We start from the raw sequence: 23,106 nt of genomic DNA, 5'->3' as shown, positions 1-23,106 counted from the left end.
GGCTTACACCCATCCTTCATCTTATTTAGTGCTGTATTTTGATTTCAGTTACGTGGCCAAGTCCATACACCAGTGCCTTACTTACCATTATTTGTATGAAATATTAAATGTATTAAATAGCAAACTCAGCCAAATTGTTTTCCCCACCTGATAAAATATCCCATATATTGAACTGCTAACTTTGAGCTTTTGGGTAAAAAGTTGGCATGTATTTGCAGCATGAAGATTCTGCAGATATTTTCATAATGGAAGGGCATCAGCTAATTAGAACTGATTCTGTAAGATGATGGCAGTTAACTACAGCAGATGGCACACCATGAGACATCCTAAATTGCTGGAGACACATGACACCAAATTTCCCTCAAAAATCCGACATTTTTGCAGTTATATAAAACTCATTATCATAAGATGAAGCTCAGTATCTTTTTTCCTCCTACAAGATTGATGTATATAAGTTAATCACCCTACAAAAGTAAACCTGAAATTTGCTGTCAAAGAAGTGGTCATTTGACCAGAAATACAATATATGTGAACTCACTTCTGGTGACACTTTGAGAAATTTCTCTGAAAAGGGATGTGAGCTTCCACTTCAGTATTTCCTTATGGGATAGAAGCTCTTCTTTCAGTATTGCTCCCACAGCTGCCAGATAAGAGTACGCTGTGTGGGGGAAGAAAGGAGCTGACACTTAAGCAATTTCCTGTCCTATTACCAACTTCACATGCAGAGTTTGGGTAGGACTCATTGTCATTCTGTTTCAGTCACCTGCCTGTGTAATGGAGATCTTAGCAATCACTTATCCTGCAAGCATATGAGTAAATTAATAAACATATGAAAAGTTGAAAGGACAGCTATTTGAACTGATAGAAAGATGTACTCAGTAATTAGATAGCATAGTTGCAGTCAGATATGTTTGCTCGTGCTTGTTGATACAGCGTATAGAAAATATAACAAGAAAGACAACTGAGAGATGCATAATGAAATAAATAAATGCCTAAAAACTGCAAAACCTATTTAATAAGCTGTCTTCCACTTCAGTGGGTGCAAGGTGCCTGTTCTCTGAGCATGGCCATGACTGAGTATACCACATTGGTACGTAAATCACTGCTGAGTGATCTTGCAGCCTTAATATGTGACATAAATGCAATCCCCATTTTGCTGGGGGAAAACAGAGATGAGTGCCATGTTGTACCCAAGCCCATGCAGGAGTTTGGAGGATGATACAGTAATATTAGCCAAGTCCGAATCCCAGTTTCACTCCTTAGTTATTGTGCTGTGACAGAGCAATATTTCACCCATCAGATGATCACAATAATTCCTATAAAGGTACTTTGTCCTGAGATTGGTCTTTTCACACTGATACACCCTCCCCTGCTTAGCCTACTCCCTAAATAGATGCCTCACAGACCTATGTAGCTGTTACGAGTTAAATCTCATCTAATTTTTTCACAGCTCCATCTAAAAGGTCGTTCTTGGCTAAAGCAATTGCATTTAGCATCACATGAACAGGAACACGATCACAATGAGGCAAGGTGGCTTGGGTGCTTTGGGGAGTTACTGCTTCATAGGTTCAGTTCCCACGTGGAGAACATCTGCAGGCTTTGGTCTGTGCTCACTGTCATTGTGGTTTGTTGATTCTGGGGATTTAAACCACAGAAAGGGAACACAGCTGGAAGCTGGCTTTTAAAAAACTGTAAAATAACCAAAAAGCTGTCACCAGAGTACTATAACTTCTTTCAGTGTGCTACCTGTGAGTGTCGTCTGCAGCTGCAGACCACCAGGCTGCTGTCAGTGTCTTACTGCCGCTCACTGTCCAAGGTGTGCTAACCAATAGCTGGGGCAATGAGGCAAGAAACGGCCCACAGCAAAGAAGAAAACTGTGCTCTCCAGGGATTCATGTGGGAAAGAGAATATGAGGATTAAGCAGCTCTTGAGTGTTGGCAGCATTTTCCCTTAACTGTTCCCCGAAGAGGTGGATGTTTATGTTTCAAAGAAAGATGCTCCAGTCTTGTCCAGTTTTGTGAATCTCTGAGTTGTAGGAGGAAGGATTAATTTACCCTGGATAATCACAGGGTCTTTCTGCCTTCTTCACTGTTAACATTTGAAATAGTAACGCTCTCCTTCCTACCTAAAAACTGATATATTTCTTTTCACATAAGAAAACTAAAATACTCTTTAAAAAAGAGTATCTTTTAGATATCTAGTATCTTTTAGACTGTAGATTTATTTACAGGAGTGCATAGCATTTAAAAATCCTTAACGTATTTTCTTCCAAAGAAAATATTTTTCTAAAGATTCTATAAAATATGCTTAACTACTTTAAAACATTAACAGCAGCAGACTGTACAGCAAATGAAACCCAGGAATTCATCACCAAATTTTAATCCCTTGAGGCATGTCTAGCAGCAGCTAAGTGTAAAAATACGTGAAAAAATATGTTACTGGAAGGAGAAAATATTATGATATATTGCTCTTTGATGCAGTAATCGTTACGAAGTTATTCTCAGGGCAGCTTTGCTATCAGGCTCTCACTTTTTTCAGCTAGAGTTTAGATGCTGCAGCAGACACCTACATTTAGTGAGGCTGGGGAAAAGGGAGAAAGAAGAAAAATGAAGACCGGTAGAAAGTTCTATAAAATGATGCTGTAAAGTATATGTTGTAAATCCATCTAACATGGCCTCACTAGACAGAGTCAGCTTTGGGGAAAAGAGGCCAGATGGCCTTTCTGAAGTTTAATGGTTCCCCTTATTATTTATCTGCATCCAGAGAGGCAACAACATTAGAGCTCATAACTAACACTCCTTCTTTTGCTTTCACACATAGCGTTCATGTGCAGTTTTATTTATTGGAGGCACGTTCCTTTCCTGGTAGAATAAAGGCAGCATTTTCATTTCTTTTGTTTTCAAAAATGATTCTGTATAGAAGAAAACTTGCATTGGAGACTACTGATACAGATACTTTTTTCCAAAAAAAAAAAAAAAAGAGAGAAATTAGAAACTGAGTTTGAGTGAATGTGATACCTTAATAGTGAAATGGGAAGCAACAAGTGCGTATGTGATCTAAGGTTAGCCTGAGATGCTAGTGTCTGTGATGCTACAGAGCCAACACTTCTTCTCAAGCAACGTTTCACCTTGTTAAAAGATGCAGAAAACAATTTCTGATAATACTGTGAGAAGTTCATTTGCAAATGCTGTGCTTTTTTAATCCCTGTAGATATTCTTCCTAGTGAGCAACAAGAAATTTATCACAAACAACTGTCTTGTATTTGAAGCCAAAAAGAATTAGTGGCGTGTGGAAACTTTCAGTGTGCTCTATCTTTGAGAATTTGTGGAAAATACATGAGAAACTAGGAGATTATAACAGAGCCTGTGTCAGCCATGTATTAAAAAGAAGGGAAAAGAGAAGTAAAGAAATTACAGGCCAGTCAGCTTAATGTCAAACTGCTGTTACATTTTTGGAACAAATTATCAAAAAAGTATTTATAAGCACCTTAAAGATAACAGTGATAAGTATGAGCCAACGTGGATTTGTCAAGAACAAATTATGTCAAACAGTCTGGTTTCCTTTTGTAACAGGGTACAGGCTTTGTGGGTGTGTGAGAAGCAGTTGATATCATAAATCTTGACTTCGGTAAGGCTTTAAAACTCTATCACATGAGATCCTTATGAGCAGCTAGAGAAATATGGTCTTGACAAAACTTCTGTACATGGACACAGTACTGGCTAGATACTGTATGGAGAGAATGGACTTTAGATGGGAAGTCATATGAAGAAGGGTTTTTTTTGCAGTCTGTTTCTCGATATTTTTAAGTTTCTGGATCCTAAGATGAAGACTAAACTTAAGAAGTTTTCAGACAATGCAAAGCTGAGTAGGAACACAGGCAGACAGGAAGAGAAAGCTGGAATTTAAAATCACCACAACACATTTAAGAAATAATTTAGGAACTAGTTGGTTTTAGAAACTAATTAGAAATAAGTAAGAACAAGGGCAAGATACTCCTCTGAGGCTGGAATAATAATTTAATGTAGAAAACAGAGAATAGCTACTCAGAAAGAAGTTCACCGGAAGAAATGAATCTAGATTTTGAAGTAGGTCAGGGATGTCATGTTGCTGTGAGAACAGCAAATGCCACAATGCAATCCAGAAACAGGAGTATCCCCTGCAAGTTATATGAGGTCACCGTTCCTCATTTCTTGACACTGGTGAGGCCTTAGAGTACTACATCTTTGGACCATAACCCTTCAGGAACTATATGAATTCAGTGGGCAGAGTGCACAACAAAACTGAAAAGAAGACATATTGAAGAAAAGAAGACATTGAGAAAAAGAGGTCTTTGGACTGAACTTGGTTTTAGCCCAAAGAAAAAGGCAGGAGAGATATCATGGGTGTCAAAAACAGTTACAAAAAGGAAATGAAATCTGTTCTCTGTGCCATTAAAAGTGTCATACTCAAGGGAGGCATCTTATTTAAGATGGTCCTGGTATGAAGCGGATGGGATAAGTAATATTGTCTTAATGGTTTTAAGTGCAGGTTAAAAAAGCATGTCAGGCACGACAAAAGGCAAAGATGTCATCTGGATCCCCCTCAAAGTCTCTTCCAACTCTGTGACAGCTATATTCCAGTTCTCCCGGTGGGCAGGGACACCCAGTTATGCCAGGACAGCCTTTTCTTGTTGCTACAGCTGGGAGAGGAAGGCAGGGTCACAGGTTACAAGGCTACTGCCCCTGTTATGTCCAGATTTAAGTGTAGCTATTGTGCCCTAAAATAAGCTTCAGAACAGCTCCATCTTGCAACATTTTTAGTAATAAAAAGACTTCCTACGAGTGGGAGGAAGACGCATCTATAGTCCCTTCTGATGGCAGTATAATAACACATTTTTAATGCTTGAAGAGGCAGTTAGATTCTTGTGGTGTAGGATCACTCAGTAGCATTTAAAATGAACTAAAGTAATTTCAGTTTTATATGTATTACATTTAATGAAGTTACATGTTATTAATTGCATGAAATCCTGGTAGCCATTAATTAAAGAAAAAATTGACTGTTGATCTAATCCAGTACCAGTGGTAGAAACAAGAGTGCAATCCACATGATAGTATAAAGCATGAATTACACTTCCAAGTAGTACCAGGTTTCAACTTGAACACTGGAAGATTTATCCTGATAATGATCTACCATTTACTTTGCATTGTCAAATGGTAGCAATAAATTCATGGTAAAAACTAGATCTTTCATACAGGGACCCATAGGAACTCTCAGTGGTAAAGATGATCCAAGTTAGACCTAGACACACCATTTTCAATGATATTCTCCTTCAAAAATAAGATCTAAGTCATCTGTAGAGGAATATTTATACCTGTAGCAAATCCTGTACACTTCTCAGAATATAAGGCCATAGAAGTGCTAAGATCTCACTCTCACCTATAGGGCAAATAAAGAAGTGAATTTGAGAGTAGATGTAAGTCCTGTATCGTGTAAACGATACAGGAAATTTGACTTGCCACTCTGCCAGAAAGTTCTTCAGTACTAAAATGGAAAAAAACCTTCTGAAAAAAAGAAAAATTCCATGGCCTTGTAGAAAAGCACTAAATTAGTGCAGGCTGGAGCTGGAAACCTAAAAATAAAAAACAGTGAGAGAAACTTAAGATCCCTTCCTTCCTCCCCTGAAATAACTGACCCTCTTAACTGCCTTATTATACATTAATGTTATTAAAGAGTTCATAGCATGATGAGAATATTTCACAGATGTAAGGTTTTTGGAAGCAAACTGTAAATGAATGTAAAACAACTATTTTCAGGGCTTTGGAGGGCCTACATAAATTCAATGACAACTACTCAGATAATGAATGTATATTCAGTTGATAAGCAAAGCTTATTTAGCAAAGCCATTAAAGACTGATTAAAATTTGATATGATGATAGGATAAATGTCGTAAGCCTACTGGTGTCTGAATTGCTGCCAGTATTGATTAACACCTTTAACACCCCAGTGGGAATCCTATCAAAAGTATATTTCAAATATAAGTCATGGGAATCAAAATAAACCCCTAGATAACAACTGCCATATCATTAAAATGAGTGTTTCATGTCCCTATAGGACAAGCAAATGAAACAAGATAATGGAAAGTTGCTAAAGGATTGGTTTGACTCACAGATGGATGTGGGGATTTACAGACACTGAAAATATGAGGCCAGATTCATACCTACTATAATTTCACCAACTTAGTTGAATTTTCCAAGGGTTAAATATGGCACATAGTCCTTGTTCTGGCCAGCATAAATTAGACAAATATTTCTTTATATTGGAAGAAAACAGTTTATAGATGGTAAGGGAATACAGCTGGCATGGAAACCAATGCAGAATAAGTGATTACAGAGGGACTTGAGAAAGAGATGGTTTTGCTGACAGGAAAATGTAGTTGTTCCAGCCATGAGGGTGGTATTAAACAATATAAAACCAAGAATGAGAAGTAACAGAGGGGAACAGATGCGGAAGAGGATTCAGAGAAATATTCAGAGGAAGAAAGAGAACAGAATAAAATTGTAACTGGTATGTTAGCAAGTCTGTCATTTTTTTAAAGGCAAAGATAAGCTTGAACTGTTTGTGTCAAGGCAGAAGCTCAAAGAAATGTGAAGGAGAGAGAATGGCAAAAGCATGTGATTGTTTTTAAGTCAGGCATTTCAGCTATATTGGTAAGGCAAATGCTGAGATTTGGAAAGAACAGAAAAAGGTTATATGTTTTATGAAAAATCAGTCAAGCATGGTCTAAATTTGAAAGAGAACAAATTAAAAAAGGAAGGGATGAATGCTTGTGATTTAAAGGGACAAAAGGTTAAGGGAGGTGTTGCAGATGACTGAGGTTTTGATCATTGAAATAATGGAACTGTGAACGATGATAAGGAAGAGGTAAAATCTAGAGGGTGAGGGTGGTGGTGGTTTTCTTGGTGCTTTGTTAGGAGGCTGGGGGGGGCTACTTGGTTGTTTTACAAAAGCAAGCTATGGGTGCTTTCTTTCAAATCCTAATTCTACAGTAAGCTAAAAAAAAAAAAAAGTTATTAATCTAGGATAAGTGCAAAGAGAATTAACTGTTAGCGACCCAGATTAATAAAGTTTGCATGAGGAGTTTGTATTATTCAACAGAAAGCAAAAAAAAATCCACTGTGGCTTTAATAGATGAAATACTAGACAGGTCTCATGTCCTTATTTGTTGGTAGACGCTTAGAGTAAGGCATTAAAAACATTCTCCTTTCTCTCTCCTCGCATTAAAAGGTAATGGGAAGTTCTTACTTAACGTATCTGTCACTGACAAGTTTTGGGTCTCTGAAAGGTTCCTTATTCTTCTGGTCCATAACAGGGAATTTTCTTTTGTAAAATACCTTGTTGTCCGATGTGCTTGGCCCTGAGGCACCAGCACCCAGGGGATGTCTGGGACAGGCAGATTCTCCAGCTTGGCCCTTGGCAGGCACACTGAGGCCCATCAGTGGGCCTCAATAAACTCAATTCTGGGAGTTTTTCAATAACTCCCAGAATAAAATAAATAAATAAAAAAATAAAAAAAAAAAAACATAGTTTTACCTGGTACTGAAGTGAGACTGACTAGAGGGAATAGCCTCAAGTTGTGCCAGGGGAGGTTTAGGTTGGAAAATTAGAAGACATTTCTTCTGAGCAAGAGTACTCAGGCATTGGAACGGGTTGCCCAGGGAGGTGGTGGCATCACCATCCCTGGGGGTGTTCAGGAAAAGACTGGACCTGGTGCTTATTGACAGGGTTTAGTGGGTGACATTGGTGGCAGCATGATGGTAGGACCAGATGGTCTTGCAGGTCTTTTCCAACCTTATTGTTTCTAGGATGCGAGCATATTCTAATTGTGTCTTGACCCTCAGCTGAGTGCTGTCTTCTGAACCAATTGATTACATATGGCTTTGATGGAGATGATGAAGCAGGTTCGGGCTTACAGCTGTGATGTGATGGCTTAGAGGGAATTGCCTTGGGGATATTCAGGGGGAAAAGTTCCTATGAATTTGTCACATGTAGATGTTTTTGATAGTGTGTCAGTAAGTGTGATTAGTTTGGAGAAGGCTGTGATGTGATGATATTGTTCATCTAGGGGTTGATGTATGGCTGCCTAACTAACAAGCGTTCTGGGAAGCATGAGGCTGTATGGTGTTCTAGAAGGCTAGGTGAGTTGGTGTCCAATCCTTAGCATTAAGATATGTTAGCTTAAAATAGAAGCTTTGGAGTCTAACTGTGTGTGTCTTAAATTTCATATGCCTTTTTTTTCTTATTTCTGTTTTGTTTTATTTTAACAATAATAATAATAGAAGTGCAATAGTATTGGTTGGTACCTTGTCTCTAAACCAGGATTTCATGTACTATTCCATTTGAGCTTTTTTTTTTTTTCCAGTCAATTTTATTAAAGGAATTAGAAGAGTTTTAAGATACTCTAGGAGTTCTACAGGCTGCAAAATCCACATTATCTCTCCTGCTTCTTTTTGCAAAGTTTGTCTTTCTTCTTCTTTGTACCTAGTAGAGTTTAATCAAACAGTAATGATATTAAGAATTATTTCCTCAAACCTCTTTAGAGGTGAGCAACTCTCAATTTAGCAGTCAGTTATGCACAGGGGATATTTTATCTTTGTAATTTTTACATTAAAAACATATAAATACTTGATCTAAGTAGACATTATATGTTACAGGCACGTCTTGGTCTGGTACTGTTCTGTCCTGAGACAGATGGGTTAGTAATATGAAGAGCAAGTAACACTAACCTCTGTACCCTGCACATGTTTTTATGTGTATTCTCTGTGTGTTGTGTTTTTGGTTTGGTTTGTGTTTTGTTTGTTTGTTTGTTTGGTGTTTGTTTGTTTGTTTTTTACATTTTTACACATGTTAGAGCACTAGTCCCTTGTTTCTTTTTATGCTTATATACCTGACTAGTTAGATGTAGGCCCCAAACTAATGAGTCCTGATTAATAGATATGCTAAAATGACTTGCTGTTCAGGGATAAGATTAAGCATATCTGTGCAGTTGAGTTCATTGCTTCAATTAATCTAATGAATTTACTGGATTTGACTGTGAAGTTTATCTAACTTAAACATATGAACTAAGCAATAGAAATGTCCTGAATGCTACTTGTATGTAGCTGAGTGCTGAAAGTGTCCAAAGAGAAAATGGGAAGTTAACTTGCTTGTAGAGAAGAGCTGTTTGTTTTTTGCTTAGCTGTTCTTGCTAATGTAAAAGCTTGGCTTACTGAATAATCCATGAGAAGCTAAATGTCTGCCAGCTGAGGTCACAAAAATTCTGCTGTCAGCAGTCTGCCTTAAAGGGTAGATAGAGCAGATGTAAATCAGGCAAGAGCTCATCATCAAACTTCCTTATAGGTATTTGTATGGTCCCCATTACCAAGGAATTCGGCAGTCTTCTGACCCAGCTGGTATAGAAGCATTAATTTTCATTTTGCAGATGGGAAATGGAGGCCCACCAATACTAATTACATAGACGAGCACAGTTAATGACAAAACTTCTGCTGAAATCTATTGGAGTTGAACATCTAAGTAGAAGTTTAGTAGCCTAATGCTTTCATAGATCTGGGCTTAACTTCAGTCACCTAGGAAAACTGGAGAAGCCATGCATGATCCCCTGAATATCAGCCCAAATCTCTTTTTCAGTCTAGTGTTCAGAGATTATATGGTGTTATATGCAGAACAGAGATGTGGTAAAGCTCCAAAGTTACTCTGGTTACCTGTTTTAGGCAACAGCAGTATCTCTTGCAGACCATCAAGGCTGGGGCAGTAAAAGTAGGACGTTTTGGTTCCTAGGAGTATGGAGTAAGAGATGGAGAGAGGACTTTTCTATGCTGTCATTCCTGCATTTATAAAAAAAATGGGTTTGGGGAAAATGTTCTTAATAACTAAGGATAAAAGATTAAGTGTGGTCACAGGAAAGATCAGAGAGAGCGTGGAAGTGTTGAAGAAAAGGGAGATGAACTGCATGCTGACAGATGGGGTAGCTTGTGCCGCTGAGCCAGTTAAATGAAAAATCGAGTTTTCAGTGGGCACGTTGGCTGGCTGGCGTTTTAAATAAAAGATGTAGCTAATGTTGCTAGTATGAAATTCATGAAAACTAACTATCTACTTTGAACTTTGATCTTTACTTGCAGAAGCATGATGGCCACTTCACAGTCATCCAGCTGGTTGGCATGCTGCGGGGAATTGCATCAGGCATGAAGTACCTCTCGGACATGGGCTATGTACACCGTGATCTGGCAGCCCGTAATATCTTGGTCAACAGTAACCTCATGTGTAAAGTCTCCGATTTTGGTCTTTCACGAGTGTTAGAGGACGATCCTGAAGCTGCTTACACAACAAGTGTAAGTTTGTTTTATCTAATTTGAACAGTTTATTGCCTTGTAGCTCTTCTATTCCAGTTTCAAATTTGTCTATACCATAGGAATAACAGTTTGAATTGGCTGGCTTTGTTCCATTATCAGTGCATGTGGTTTAATAGCTCTGCCAATTCACTGAAGGGAAGAAGGGAAGTTTTCTTATTTTTTTTCCTCCCCCCCAATGTGAGGGGGCTTATAATCTTCAGCACTTCTTTTTTTTTTTTTTTTTAAGCAAATGTGCGGATGTAACACAGAGACTTTTCTGTTCTTGCTTTTTTTGTTTGTTTGTTTTCTACATCCTTTCCTCCTCTGCTTCCCTAAGTTCACTTACAAAGATATGCTCTTAAAAAGGGGGTTTGGGGACGAGGACATCTCACAGATTCCACTGATGGAAGCATGGTATCAAGCTTTGCATTCATAAATTAAAACTTATTTTATTTAAGCTTACCTTCTGTAAGAATATTTAGGACCTTTATCTCAGGGTTTAATCTTATCTCATTAATACTTAAAAATTCATCATGCAATGCAAGTAAATTGTTTTTATAGTGGAGAATGGGGGCTTCTATTTTATTTTCACTGAAATGAAAATTGTTAAACCTGAGTAGCTTGTTCAAATTTAACTTAAAAGAAAAAGTTAACTGCATCTGCAGTATGGAGCAAATAGAAAAAGGAGCATGTTGATGCCAATAGAACTCCAAGGTCAGATGCAGCATTTTTTTCATCATAGCAAAATATTCATTTGCATTCCTGTTATGACTATTACCACAGCATTAAGAATCGTAGTGAAATACAAACAGTTTTCAAGTAATGTTAGTCTTTCATTGAAACTGAAGTTGCTTCAGAGCCAGAGAGGTTTCTCATTCAAATTGTCTGAAATGCACAGAATGTATATGTTCCTGTGATAGGGCACAGTGACAGAATGCCAATAGAGATAGTAAAATAGCATTAAGTAATTTCTCCAAAAGTACTTTCACTTTAAAAAGCGATTTATGGCTGAAAGGATGAACACATCTAATTTAAAAGTATTGTAGTAAGTGCTGTTTGATCTGTTGAATTCTATATAGCTATTGTAATGGGACTGCACACTCTTCATTTAAGGTGAAAATACGTGTTCTGGTCAATTCACTGTAAACTTCGGCCACTTCTTAGAACAAGGTCTGTGCAGTACTGCAAGCTGATTAAAGCAAAACAAGTCACTTCACAAGGTTCTAGCTGTTAGTATTCAAACTTCAAGGAAGAAGGAAAAAATCAGTTTCTTCCTTCATAGGGGAGGTTTTCCCTCATTTATTTCTTAAAGCTTCTTTTGTTTAACACTGCTTACTAGTGTGATGATTGGAGGAAAACTAAATAGAGGTATTTAAGAGAAGTGTGGATATGGTGCTTAGGGACATGTTTTAGTGTTGGAACTGGTAGTGTTAAGTTGATGATTGGACATGATGATCTTAAGTGTCTTTTCCAACCTAAATGATTTTAGTTACTGCAGCTTACTGAGTTGTTGGCTGAGTCATGCTGATTGTCCACATGAGCATGCCTGGGGGGCAGGTGATGGCCCCAGTGACAGGCAAATTCAGTTGCATTGCTCATTGTTGACCACGGTGTGATGAGCTCAGCTGGTGAAAGGCACTGCGACTTGACAAGCAACTATTATCTGTAATTGTCCAATGGATGCCTATACCAAAGAGGAAGCTTTTCGGAGTAGTTAGTGCCTGCCTTTTTCATCACATCTAGAGCTACATTTCATCAGGAAATGCTATGTTTTTTTTAAAAAAAAAGAAATATATCTGTGTTGAAGGACTTTCTTGAAACACAGAACAGGCATTTCACCCTTAAAGCAGCCTTTCATAGTAAATGAATAGAACCCCACAATGGACATCATGCTCTCTCATTGCTTTTGCTGACCACCTGTTACATCATACACCCTTCTCCTGATCACCATTTACACCCCCTACCCCTCGCGGTAAGTTAAAAGGTAAAAACAGTTCCCTTACAGAACATTACTGATCAGGAAAGAACTGATTTTTTTTTTTTTCTGATCTGCTTACATGGTGACTGGAAACCTTTGTCTCTGAAATACATAGAAATTTTGTTGGGATGTGAAGCCTTGTAAAATTTCAAAATCCTCAACATAGCTGCATGGTTTTTGAAAGAATCATGAGCCTGTTATTGTACTGAACAGAATTAATGAATATTCTGTGATGTGAGGCAGGAAACTATTCACCAGCGCAACCTACTGCTACTTTAGGGTGGTGCGGTTTTTTACTTTTTCCTCCATGGTATTCATAGGTAGTAATCCAAGATTTCTTCCTAAAGGAAAATGTAGTGTGCAGGGCACCAGTTCTGGCTAGAACTTTGACATTGGACTATTCCAAGAATATCCATCAACTTTACTGAGCAAACTCATGAACATCTTTCCAACAGCAAGCCACATGTATTACTAGAGGTATTTATATCATACATACAGTTTAGTTAGTTCCATACTGTGCTTTTGCCATATGAAGGTTAAATCCTCAGTGCTCTTAATGGAGGTTTTGTGCCGTTAGAATGTGTGTATCCTCTCCACAGAGATTTTTCTTGATAGCAGCCAAGTACCTGTAGTTACAAGAAATCCGTAGAGTTGATCTGCATATTGAGTAGTAGTAATTTTAGGCTCACATCTCCCATTATACAACTGCCTGTCACTACTCAGAAGAGACTGGGTTTTTTTCTTCTCTTAGTCTGGTGCCAAAAATAGAACATAATGATTGGATATTTTCTTTGGAAATAAGATCTACAGCAGTACTCAAGTCAATCAGAATTTTAAAAAATATGTCATCCCATCTTTGATACAGTGGTCAAAAGTATGTGAACCTATTCCTAGATGAAAACAAGGTAAACTGAAGTAAAAGACAAATCAAGTTTTATAAGGGTGTCACACTCTGTGACTGAACAGCTTGCATTCTAACAAAAATAAGCTAAATGACCATCATATCCTATGGATTTACCACACCTCAGCAGGCACAGCCTTGAGTTAAAGATTATCAACATATTTTGCTTTGTCTTCCCGTTGTCATCTGATGTAAGTTTTCTTCCTCTTTACTTGCTGGTTCAGAATAGATCTTACATTGTTTCTATTGGCATATCTTCCCATGTGCAGGGGAAAAATCACAAGTATGTCTAGAAAAAGCAATAACCCTGATAGGAAAAGGCTGGAAAGGAAACCACTTAGAAAATTGCATCATTCTGTGCTCATGTTGAAACACTATTTAGGAAACAATATTCAACTAAGAGTCATAGGAAAAACTGACAAATGCCCCAAAGTAACACAATTTAAGGACAGTATGTTTCCCAAGAATTTCAATCTGTGACGCTACTAGAACAGCTGTTGAATGCTTTAATCAGTACATGAGAAGACTTCAGTTTCAGGAAACAGCTTTCCGACTTCTGCAAAGGCTTTCCTTTTTTCTTCTCCAAACTATTGAGACAAAGAATGTAAGTATCTTTTTTGATAAGAGGGTTTGGCAGGAAATAAGTAACAGTCCTCTGTTTCTTATCACAGATAGGAAAAAAAATTAAAGCAAGGTATTATTCTTGAATAGGAAGAGGGAATTAGGAGTTAGTAATACCCAACTGCCAGTCTTTGTTTCAGATTGATCAGGAAAAGATAAGGACACTTCTGAGATAACTGAATAATACGGTGTGTTTTTTTTCCCCGTAGAGACAAAATTTTCATTTTTAGTATTGGTTTCCAAGGCAACAGTAGCTCATGAAAAGACATTTCTAGTATATAAACATGCATTCCTGTCAATACAGAGGACATCCAGGCTCTTGCATCCCTGGTTTAGGTAGTCTATGTTATATGATGTGGATTCATTTACTTTTAAAATATATTCAGGGTTCACCTGTACTTAGAAAAGCGCCATGAGTCTCCAGGAAACCTTGCATATAGCAAAATGTGTACATATGTATGAACAGACCAAGATCAGTGTCACTAATGCAAAAAGGGCTAAACTGGTATCTGTGTTAATGATGACACTTTGATATTCTTCATTAAATCTGTGGGGTTTTTTTAGTTAGATAAAAACCTGCTACAAACTGAATTGTGTGATACATAGAGAAACATATTCTGTTTTTTATCTGCAGGATTTATGAATTTAACCTTAATATGTAAAACATTATTTCCATAATACTCATTAGGGAATTAAATTATTGCATATATTTTAGTGAATCACTTTGTGAACTTCATGGATACGATTCTCGCCCAGCAAGTTGAATAAAATATCCCATTCAGGAAGATTTGGTGTTTATTAGATTCATTAGAGGAGCAAAGCAGATTGACAGGCAGTAATGTATACCAATCCTGGCAAGTAGTGAAACTTCTGGTGGCTTGGGATGTGGACTTTTTTTCTTTTTTCTTTTACTATATAATTTCAACATGTTAATACACTTTCAATATTCTGTTACTGGTACACAAATCAGGGGTATGAGGTGAGAGACGGTTTAGATTCTTGAAAAGTAAAATGACACACAATTTTCTAGTTAGTTTGGGATGTCAAGCAAATATTTCTGAACAGTCTCAGTGTTGTGAGTCAAGTCTATGACAAGCATGTTGTCTAGACATTTACTTTAAGAATTAATTTAATTGAAGACAATAGAGTAAATTGATTATTGGCAACAGTTCAGGAAAGAATAAGGAAAAGGGGCCCTGTACCAGAAAGGGCTGCATTAACCTCCTTTCTTAAACTAATTGGTGACATAAGGTTGAGCACAACTGTTGTCGGTTGGTTATTTCTGTGTGCAACATGAAAACAGCACACTTTGTCATCACCAAATGAGAGGAACATCCTGATCAGCAGGATGCATCATGACCACGTTTGGTTTTCAGTCCCTGAAACCAGGCACATGGTGTGGAGTCCCACTGAGCTCTTCCCTTATCTGGAGTTTTTCTGCTTTTAATCTTACTAAAGGCTGGCTTAAAAGTGAGTAGGCTAAAGCCATTTATGACAGGGTAATGTCCTGTGAGAAGAAGATTTGTTCCCCCGAGCTTTGCAACTATCTTGCTGAGCTGGAGCCCTGTATGGGTACCTTGACTGAATATTCTGTTGCTGTCTAAGGTTAATGCCTAGCTGAAATAGCCTCACCTGGGTCTGTTTATGAAGCTTACATTTCTCCAGCTTTCCATATTTCCATAAGCTCTCTGCAGTAGCCTTGCCTTCTTCACCACATCTGTTCTCTATAGCATCTAAAAGAAAGGCTTGTACTCTCACAAGTCTTCTGAGTCTTCCTACCATATTGTAGGGCCATCCTACATCCTGACGCCTCCAAGCAGAAAATCAGTCTTCTCTAATTTTAGTAGGATGAGTAGAACAGGCCCTTCTTTTTGTGGTACCCACCTCAGGCACACCATCCATTTCCATTCAGTCCGAAAATCCCTTTCATGCTTCTATCTTTTCTACCACATCAGTTCTGTAGCCAAGCATTAGATGCAGGGTACTTGCTGAGTGCGCACAGACAACATTTTGTAAGATGGCAAATTATCTGGAAGTGAGAAAAAAGGAAAAGTTGTTTTCATTACTCTGCGCTATCTGCATTTCAGTTAAGAGGTAAACACGTAGCTCTTGTGGCCATGGAGAAAAATGGCCTGACTTCTACTTTGTGGGACAAATGCTGAAGTTTGCAGAACCCTTTAAAGGTTGTACCCTTCCAGGGATGCTCTGTGAGATTATAATATTAGCCAAATTAGAGGTACAGAATTCAATGGGATCCTGAATGAGTTGTCTTTTTGATGAGGCAAGGGGATACAAACTAACTGCCTTATCAGGATTATTGGTCTCCCATGCAGGAATCCATCTGCTGGCAGCTGCTGTGCATCTCCAGACACCATCCATCCTGGCTCATAGCTGGGTGCCAGCCTGCTGAGTGCAGTGGGTTGCCTTTAACTTTTTTAAGCAGTAGGAAGGACTCTAGCTTGACTCTGGTGCTAACACATAAAGTAAACACACTCAGAGCATGAGCGACAGGTCAAGAAGCAAGTTAATAAGAGCTATGCTAATGTGCGAAGCCTACTCCAGGGAATGGGAGATGGGTAACTAGTTTTCAAGTGTGTGATGGGATTGGTGAGGTGGTGGTCAGATAAATCACCTTCCCATGAGTTGCCAGCCTAAGGTGGAGCCATTCCCCACTCAGAAGATAGGTGGGGATGGAAGCCTACACGTGCGTAATTCAAGATGCCGTCGTCTGTTCTGTTGGGCTGGATCAAAGATAGAACATGCTCAGGTTATGCTCAAGGACAAATAGACAAAGAGCAAAGGAGTAGCCTAAAGAATGAGCGTCCTGGAAAAAAAAAAAAAAAGACTTATTGTCCTTTGACCTGTCACAGTGTTAGATGTGAGTACTCTTGATGAGTAGTTCTGTGTTTCAAAGCTGCCAAGTCCCAGACTTTCCCTTTCAGTGCAGGTGGTAGTGCTTTTTGTTTTGTTGACTTCTGATTTACAGAAGCCCCTGAAGATGAGGTCATGAGTCTTTTTCAAAAGGTAAGTATTTTAATGCATCCACTCTACTAGGTTCTCAATTCAGCTTTTTTTCCAGCTGTGATCCCAAGTTCATTTAAGAGGTTTTCTGGTTTATTTATCCATTTTGGAAGCCAACAGAATATAACACAGATCACAACAAAAGCAGACCCTTAGAGGAAAGGTCTAAGGACAAGAATGAAATAAATATAAAAATACGTTCTCTTTCCAAGAGTTTTGTCTAATTTGCTATTTCTGTGAGTATTCTCTTCTGCACTGTAACAGTTGTCACTTGAATCTCAAATGTTGGAGGGCAGGGAGGAACAAGCACAAAAAAATTGTGTTTAGATGTGAAGAGAGTCAAAAGAAGCTTAATTCAGAGAGACTTCTAAATTTTGTGGTTAAATTTAACTGTAAAACTTTATATAACAGTTCCTGATATTCTATATGAAAGCATCCCTGCTCTTCTTCCTCCAACACCCCACCCTGATCTAGGAACTCCAGATATGCATTTAGCAGAGAAACACAGTTGGAAGCTTTGCATTTCTTTTTTTTTTTTGTGCTTAAAATCCTTCTGTTCATGAACTCAACACAATGTCCTAACTCCTTGATAGTAAAAAGTGGGTTATTTTGTGTTTCATTCTTAATGTGATTTTTTTCCATTAGCATCATCCCATCATTCGTAATAACATGATTTGACTTCCAATGAAAAAAAAAGAAATTGCACTATAATCAGTCTAGAAATATCTGCCTCTTAGAAACTTGCAAGCTCTGCCTATTAGCTTGGATTTAAATTTCTTATTTCTCTGACTCCTATCAATTTCATGTTAACGAATTGGAGTATTAATGCCTACATGTATGTGCCTTGCTGTTTCTCAGATTGGGTCATCTGTAAGTGTCCGTTTAAAAAATGGAAGCATGAATTTACGAGTGGCTTGCACAGTAGGATTGAAAATGAACTTCTGATAGACCTGAAGTGTCTGTGCCATTAGAGTCACATCTAGGAGAAAAATGATTGTTTATATTTAATACTAATAGTGATTGCATTGATTATTTTTTGGAATAATATTCTCTGGTATCAGTAAAGCATATTCTGGTGCAGTGATTGTTAACCTTTCTCATGGCATGCATTCCTGAAATTTATCTAATGGAGATGCAGACTTGGTTAGAAATCTCCCATTTCCAAGTTTTTGTGTAACGCATTAGTACCTTTCACAGATCTCTTAAAAGTATTCCATAGGCTCTCAGGGGTTGATATACCTGAAGTTGAAAACCCACTGCACTTGGAATATCTTCTGTTCGATAACTGAATGCTTTTTATTGAACACATCGTAACTGCTTGTCCTGGTTCCAGTTAGGACAGAGTTAAGTAGCTCATAGTAGCTGGTAGGGTGCTATGTTTTGGATTAGGATGAGAAGAGCGCTGATAACATGCTGATGTTTTAATTGTTGCAGAGCAGTGCTTACACCAGGCCAAGGACATTTCAGCTTCTCGCTCTGTCCTGCCAGTGAGCAGGCTGGGGGTGCAGCAGGAGCTGGGAGGGGACAGACCCAGGACAGCTGACCCAAACTGGCCAAAGGGGTATTCCATACCATCTGACGTCATGCTAAACAATATATAGGGGTGGCTGGCCGGGGTGGGGGGGCCGGCTGCTCGGGAATAGGCTGGGCATCGGTCAGCGGGTGGTGAGCAATTGCATTGTGCATCACTTGTTTTCTTACACATTATTATTGTTAATACTATTACCATTATCACTATTATTATTATTATTGTTATTATTATTTTCCTGTCTTAATAAACTGTCTTTATCTCAACTCACAGGCTTCACTTTCCCGTTTCTCTCCCCCCATCCCAGAGAGGGAGGGGGGAGGGTGAGCGAACGGCTGTGTGGTGTTTAGCTGCCAGCCGGGTTAAACCACAACAGTCTTTTTGGCGCCCAACGTGGGGCCCGAAGGGTTGAGATATCGACAAATCTGACCAGAGTGTGTTAAACTAAAATTGGTATAAGTATTGGACCTGCTTAATAGTTGCTAGTCACGATGTTGATTGCCTTAATCTCCAGTCTGCTGTACCTGTATTCCAAATTGAGTTTTATGGTGCGTTACTTTCTGTATGTGCTCCCTGTTGCACTGTTTATCCTTTCCGGGCCCTGGTTTAAGATTGTTATGGTACTGTGCGGTGTAACAATGGCTTATGAAATGATGAAATATCTGGTCACGACTCTAACCTGGTATTTGTACTCAGCACTGACGTCGACTCTATACTTTGGAACCCATATCTCGGAAACTATTAGCAATTACACCTATTGCCTGTTTTCGTTAGGGAGCCAATCTGTGAAGGGGACAGGGGAAGACATGTTTCCCTACCTGTTCACTCTCCCTTTCTCCTTCACCACCACCCTCTTATCCCCCGAGTTAGTTACGGTGGTTCTCCGAGATGTTGAATATCCTTGGGATACTCAGACCAGCCTGCTCTTGTTGTTATGTCTCCTGAATGCGCTTCAGATTTTGTGGAGGGTTAAACAACTACTTAGGAATCTCATCCGGAGATCTGTCTTGAGGCGGGATAGTTGCGAGTGGCAGGGAGTGTGGGAGGATATGGGCAGGTTTCTAGAGCAGTGGTCACCTCCAGTGTTTTGGACATTCACCCCTGAACAACTGCAAAATCCTAAAAAGCTGGCAGAATGCTTGAAAAAAAGGTGTCATGACTCTGGCAGTTCCAAAGTGACACAAATCACTGTAGCGTGCTGGGGTCTGGCTTGTGCCTATCGAGCTGCAATTGATGTTATTAGCAACCTAGCTCCAGCTCCTGCAGCCGCTCCAGCTGCAGCTCCTGCAGCCGCTCCAGTTCCAGCTCCTGCAGCTACTCCAGCTCCAGCTCCTGCAGCCGTTCCGGCTCCTGCAGCCCCTCCAGCTCCAGCTCCTGCAGCCGCTCCAGCTCCAGCCCCTGCAGCCGCTCCAGCTCCTGCAGCTGTCCCAGCTCCTGCAGCTGCCCCAGCTCGTGCAGCTGCTCCCACTCCTGTGGCTGGGTCAGAGAAACGAGCTGTAGCAGTGCAAGTTGACCCCGCAGAGGGTATCCCAACCCCTGTGGCAGACCCTGTGTCTGGGTCAGAGAAACGAGCTGTAGCAGTGCAAGTTGACCCCGCAGAGGGTATTCCAACCCCTGTGGCAGACCCTGTGGCTGGGTCAGAGAAACGAGCTGTAGCAGTGCAAGTTGCCCCTGTAGACAAGGTGAAAAAATGGTATAGAGGCTCAGGTCGTTTAAAACGCAGACAGTCTTCTGCTAAGTCTGGGCGAAGTGAAGACGAGGCTGGGCCATCAAAGGTGCAGGAGACTGAAGATGAGGATGAGGATGGCGAAAAATCAACAGTAACTACCCGGACTCCATACCAGCCATCAAAGGTGCAGGAGACTGAAGATGAGGATGAGGATGTCGGAAAATCAACAGTAATTACCCGGACTCTATACCAGCGTGAGCTACGAGATGTGCGAAAAGATTTTGGTCGCTGTATAGGCGAGCAGCTTGTCACCTGGCTGCTCCGGTGCTGGGACACGGGAGCCAATTATGTGGAATTGGAGGGCAAGGAAGCCAGGCGGCTGGGATCCCTTGCTAGGGACGCATGCATTGACAAAGCAATTGGAGATGGAGCACAATCTCGCAGCCTCTGGAGGCGTCTCCTGTCAGCTGTGAAGGAAAGGTATCTCTTCAAGGAAGAACTTGTATGTTTACCAAGCAAATGGACCACCATGGAGAAGGGAATTCAGTACCTGAGGGAATTGGCCGTACGGGAAGTAATTTATAAGGACCTAGATGACGCACAAACATCCACAGATCCAGATGCAGTCCAGTGTACACCACCCATGTGGCGGAAGTTTGTACGGAGTGCCCCATCATCATATGCCAACTCATTGGCAATACTAGCCTGGAAAACGGAGGAGAATCCCACAGTGAATGAAGTGACTAAAATACTCCGGCAGTACGAAGGAAATCTCTCCTCTTCCCTAAAGGCCTGTGTCTCAGCTGTGGAGAAACTCTCTGAAGAGGTCCACCAACTTAAAGAGAATTTATCTTCCCCTCCACCTGAACGAACCAGTGTCCACCAGCTAAAAGAGAATGCTTTAGAGAAACTTTCTGAAAAGATCCACCAACTTGAAGAAAGATTATCTTCCCCTTCACCTGAACGAACCAGTGTCCACCAGCTAAAAGAGAATGCTTTGGAGAAACTTTCTGAAAAGATCCACCAACTTGAAGAAAGATTATCTTCCCCTTCACCTGAACGAACCAGTGTCCACCAGCTAAAAGAGAATGCTTTGGAGAAACTTTCTGAAAAGATCCACCAACTTGAAGAAAGATTATCTTCCCCTTCACCTGAACGAACTAGTGTCCACCAGCTAAAAGAGAATACCTTGGAGAAACTTTCTGAAGAGATCCACCAACTTAAAGAGAGTTTATTTTCCTCCCCACCTGTACAAACCAGTGTCTCAGCTATTAGGGGTAAACGTTCATCTATGCAAGGAAGACAATATGGTGGGCACACACACCGCGCCACCCTGTGGTTTTACCTACGTGACCATGGAGAGGACATGAGAAAATGGGATGGAAAATCTACTGCGACCCTAGAGGCACGGGTACGTGAATTGCAAAGGAAAACAATTGGGAAAAAGGAGTTCTCTGAAAGGTTTGCTGCTCCAACTTCCAGCAGGCAGTCCTTTAAACACAGAAATGAAGATTCTGACCAGGACTAGAGGGGCCCTGCCTCCAGCCAGGGGGAGGAAAGGGACAATCGAGTTTATTGGACTGTGTGGATTCGATGGCCTGGCACGTCAGACGCACAGAAGTATAAGGCTTTGGTAGACACCGGTGCACAATGTACTCTAATGCCATCAAGCTATAAAGGGCCAGAGCCCATCTGTATTTATGGTGTGACGGGGGGATCCCAGCAGTTAACTGTATTGGAGGCTGAAGTGAGTCTAACCGGTAATGAGTGGCAAAAGCACCGTATTGTGACTGGCCCAGATGCTCCGTGCATCCTTGGCATAGACTATCTTAGAAGAGGATATTTCAAGGACCCAAAAGGGTTCCGCTGGGCTTTTGGCATAGCTGCTTTGGAGACAGAGGACATTAAACAGTTGTCTACCTTGCCTGGTCTCTCAGAGGACCCTTCTGTTGTGGGGTTGCTGAGGGTTGAAGAACAGCAAGTGCCGATCGCTACCACAACTGTGCACCGGCGGCAATATCGCACCAACCGAGACTCCCTGAGTCCCATCCATAAGCTAATTCGTCAACTGGAGAGCCAAGGAGTGATCAGCAAGACTCATTCACCTTTTAATAGTCCCATATGGCCAGTGCGAAAGTCTAATGGTGAGTGGAGACTAACAGTGGACTATCGTGGCCTGAACGAAGTCACGCCACCACTGAGTGCTGCAGTGCCGGACATGCTAGAACTCCAGTATGAACTGGAATCAAAGGCAGCCAAGTGGTATGCCACAATTGATATCGCTAATGCATTTTTCTCCATCCCTCTAGCAGCACAGTGCAGGCCACAGTTTGCTTTCACTTGGAGGGGAGTCCAATATACTTGGAATCGGCTGCCCCAGGGGTGGAAACACAGCCCTACCATTTGCCATGGACTGATCCAGTCTGCGCTGGAGCAGGGGGAAGCTCCTGAACACCTGCAGTACATCGATGACATCATTGTGTGGGGTGACACTGCAGAAGAAGTTTTCGAGAAAGGGAAGAAAATAGTCCAAATCCTTCTGAAGGCCGGTTTTGCCATAAAACAGAATAAAGTTAAAGGACCTGCACGAGAGATCCAGTTTTTAGGAATAAAATGGCAAGATGGACGCCGTCAAATCCCAATGGATGTGATCAACAAAATAACAGCTATGTCTCCACCAACTAGCAAAAAAGAAACACAAACTTTCCTAGGTGTCGTGGGGTTTTGGAGAATGCATATTCCAAATTACAGTCTGATTGTAAACCCGCTCTACCAAGTAACCCGTAAGAAGAATGCTTTTGAATGGGGCCCTGAGCAACGACAAGCCTTTGAACAAATTAAGCAGGAAATAGTTCATGCAGTAGCCCTCGGGCCAGTCCGAACAGGACCAGATGTAAAGAATGTGCTCTACACCGCAGCCGGAGAGAATGGTCCCACCTGGAGCCTCTGGCAGAAAGAACCTGGGGAAACTCGAGGTCGACCCCTGGGGTTTTGGAGTCGGGGATACAGAGGATCTGAAGCCC

At 40.4% G+C, this 23,106-nt stretch overlaps 1 protein-coding gene and 1 long non-coding RNA gene across 18 annotated transcripts in view; one reads left to right on the top strand and one right to left on the bottom strand.

Annotated features, from left to right (window-relative positions):
- The window catches only part of EPHA6 (EPH receptor A6), a 575,874-nt gene that overhangs the window by 492,889 nt on the left and 59,879 nt on the right, over positions 1-23,106 (top strand). For all 15 annotated transcript variants that reach the window (XR_014578284.1, XR_014578285.1, XM_083820701.1 and 12 more), the window contains one exon: positions 10,156-10,365. Coding sequence is in view for 13 of the 15 variants with exons in the window: in XM_083820701.1 (XP_083676827.1) it covers positions 10,156-10,365 (210 nt within the window). In the remaining 2 variants the exon portion in view is untranslated. The remainder of the gene's footprint in view (positions 1-10,155; positions 10,366-23,106) is intronic.
- The window catches only part of LOC310892650, an 85,147-nt gene that overhangs the window by 6,302 nt on the left and 55,739 nt on the right, over positions 1-23,106 (bottom strand). For 2 of the 3 annotated variants that reach the window (XR_014578287.1, XR_014578289.1), the window contains exons 4-5: positions 15,750-15,894; positions 12,840-12,969 (exon numbers count right to left, since the gene is read on the bottom strand). This is a non-coding gene — a long non-coding RNA (uncharacterized lncRNA). Of the gene's footprint in view, positions 1-12,839; positions 12,970-15,497; positions 15,895-23,106 lie in introns of all 3 variants that reach the window. The other variant, XR_014578286.1, reaches the window with a different exon arrangement.

Source organism: Anser anser (genome assembly GCF_964211835.1).
Source record: "Anser anser genome assembly, chromosome: 1".
NCBI classification, from domain to species: Eukaryota; Metazoa; Chordata; class Aves; order Anseriformes; family Anatidae; genus Anser; species Anser anser.
Note: the sequence above shows the minus strand (reverse complement) of the source record. Positions and strands in the feature narration are given on the sequence as shown.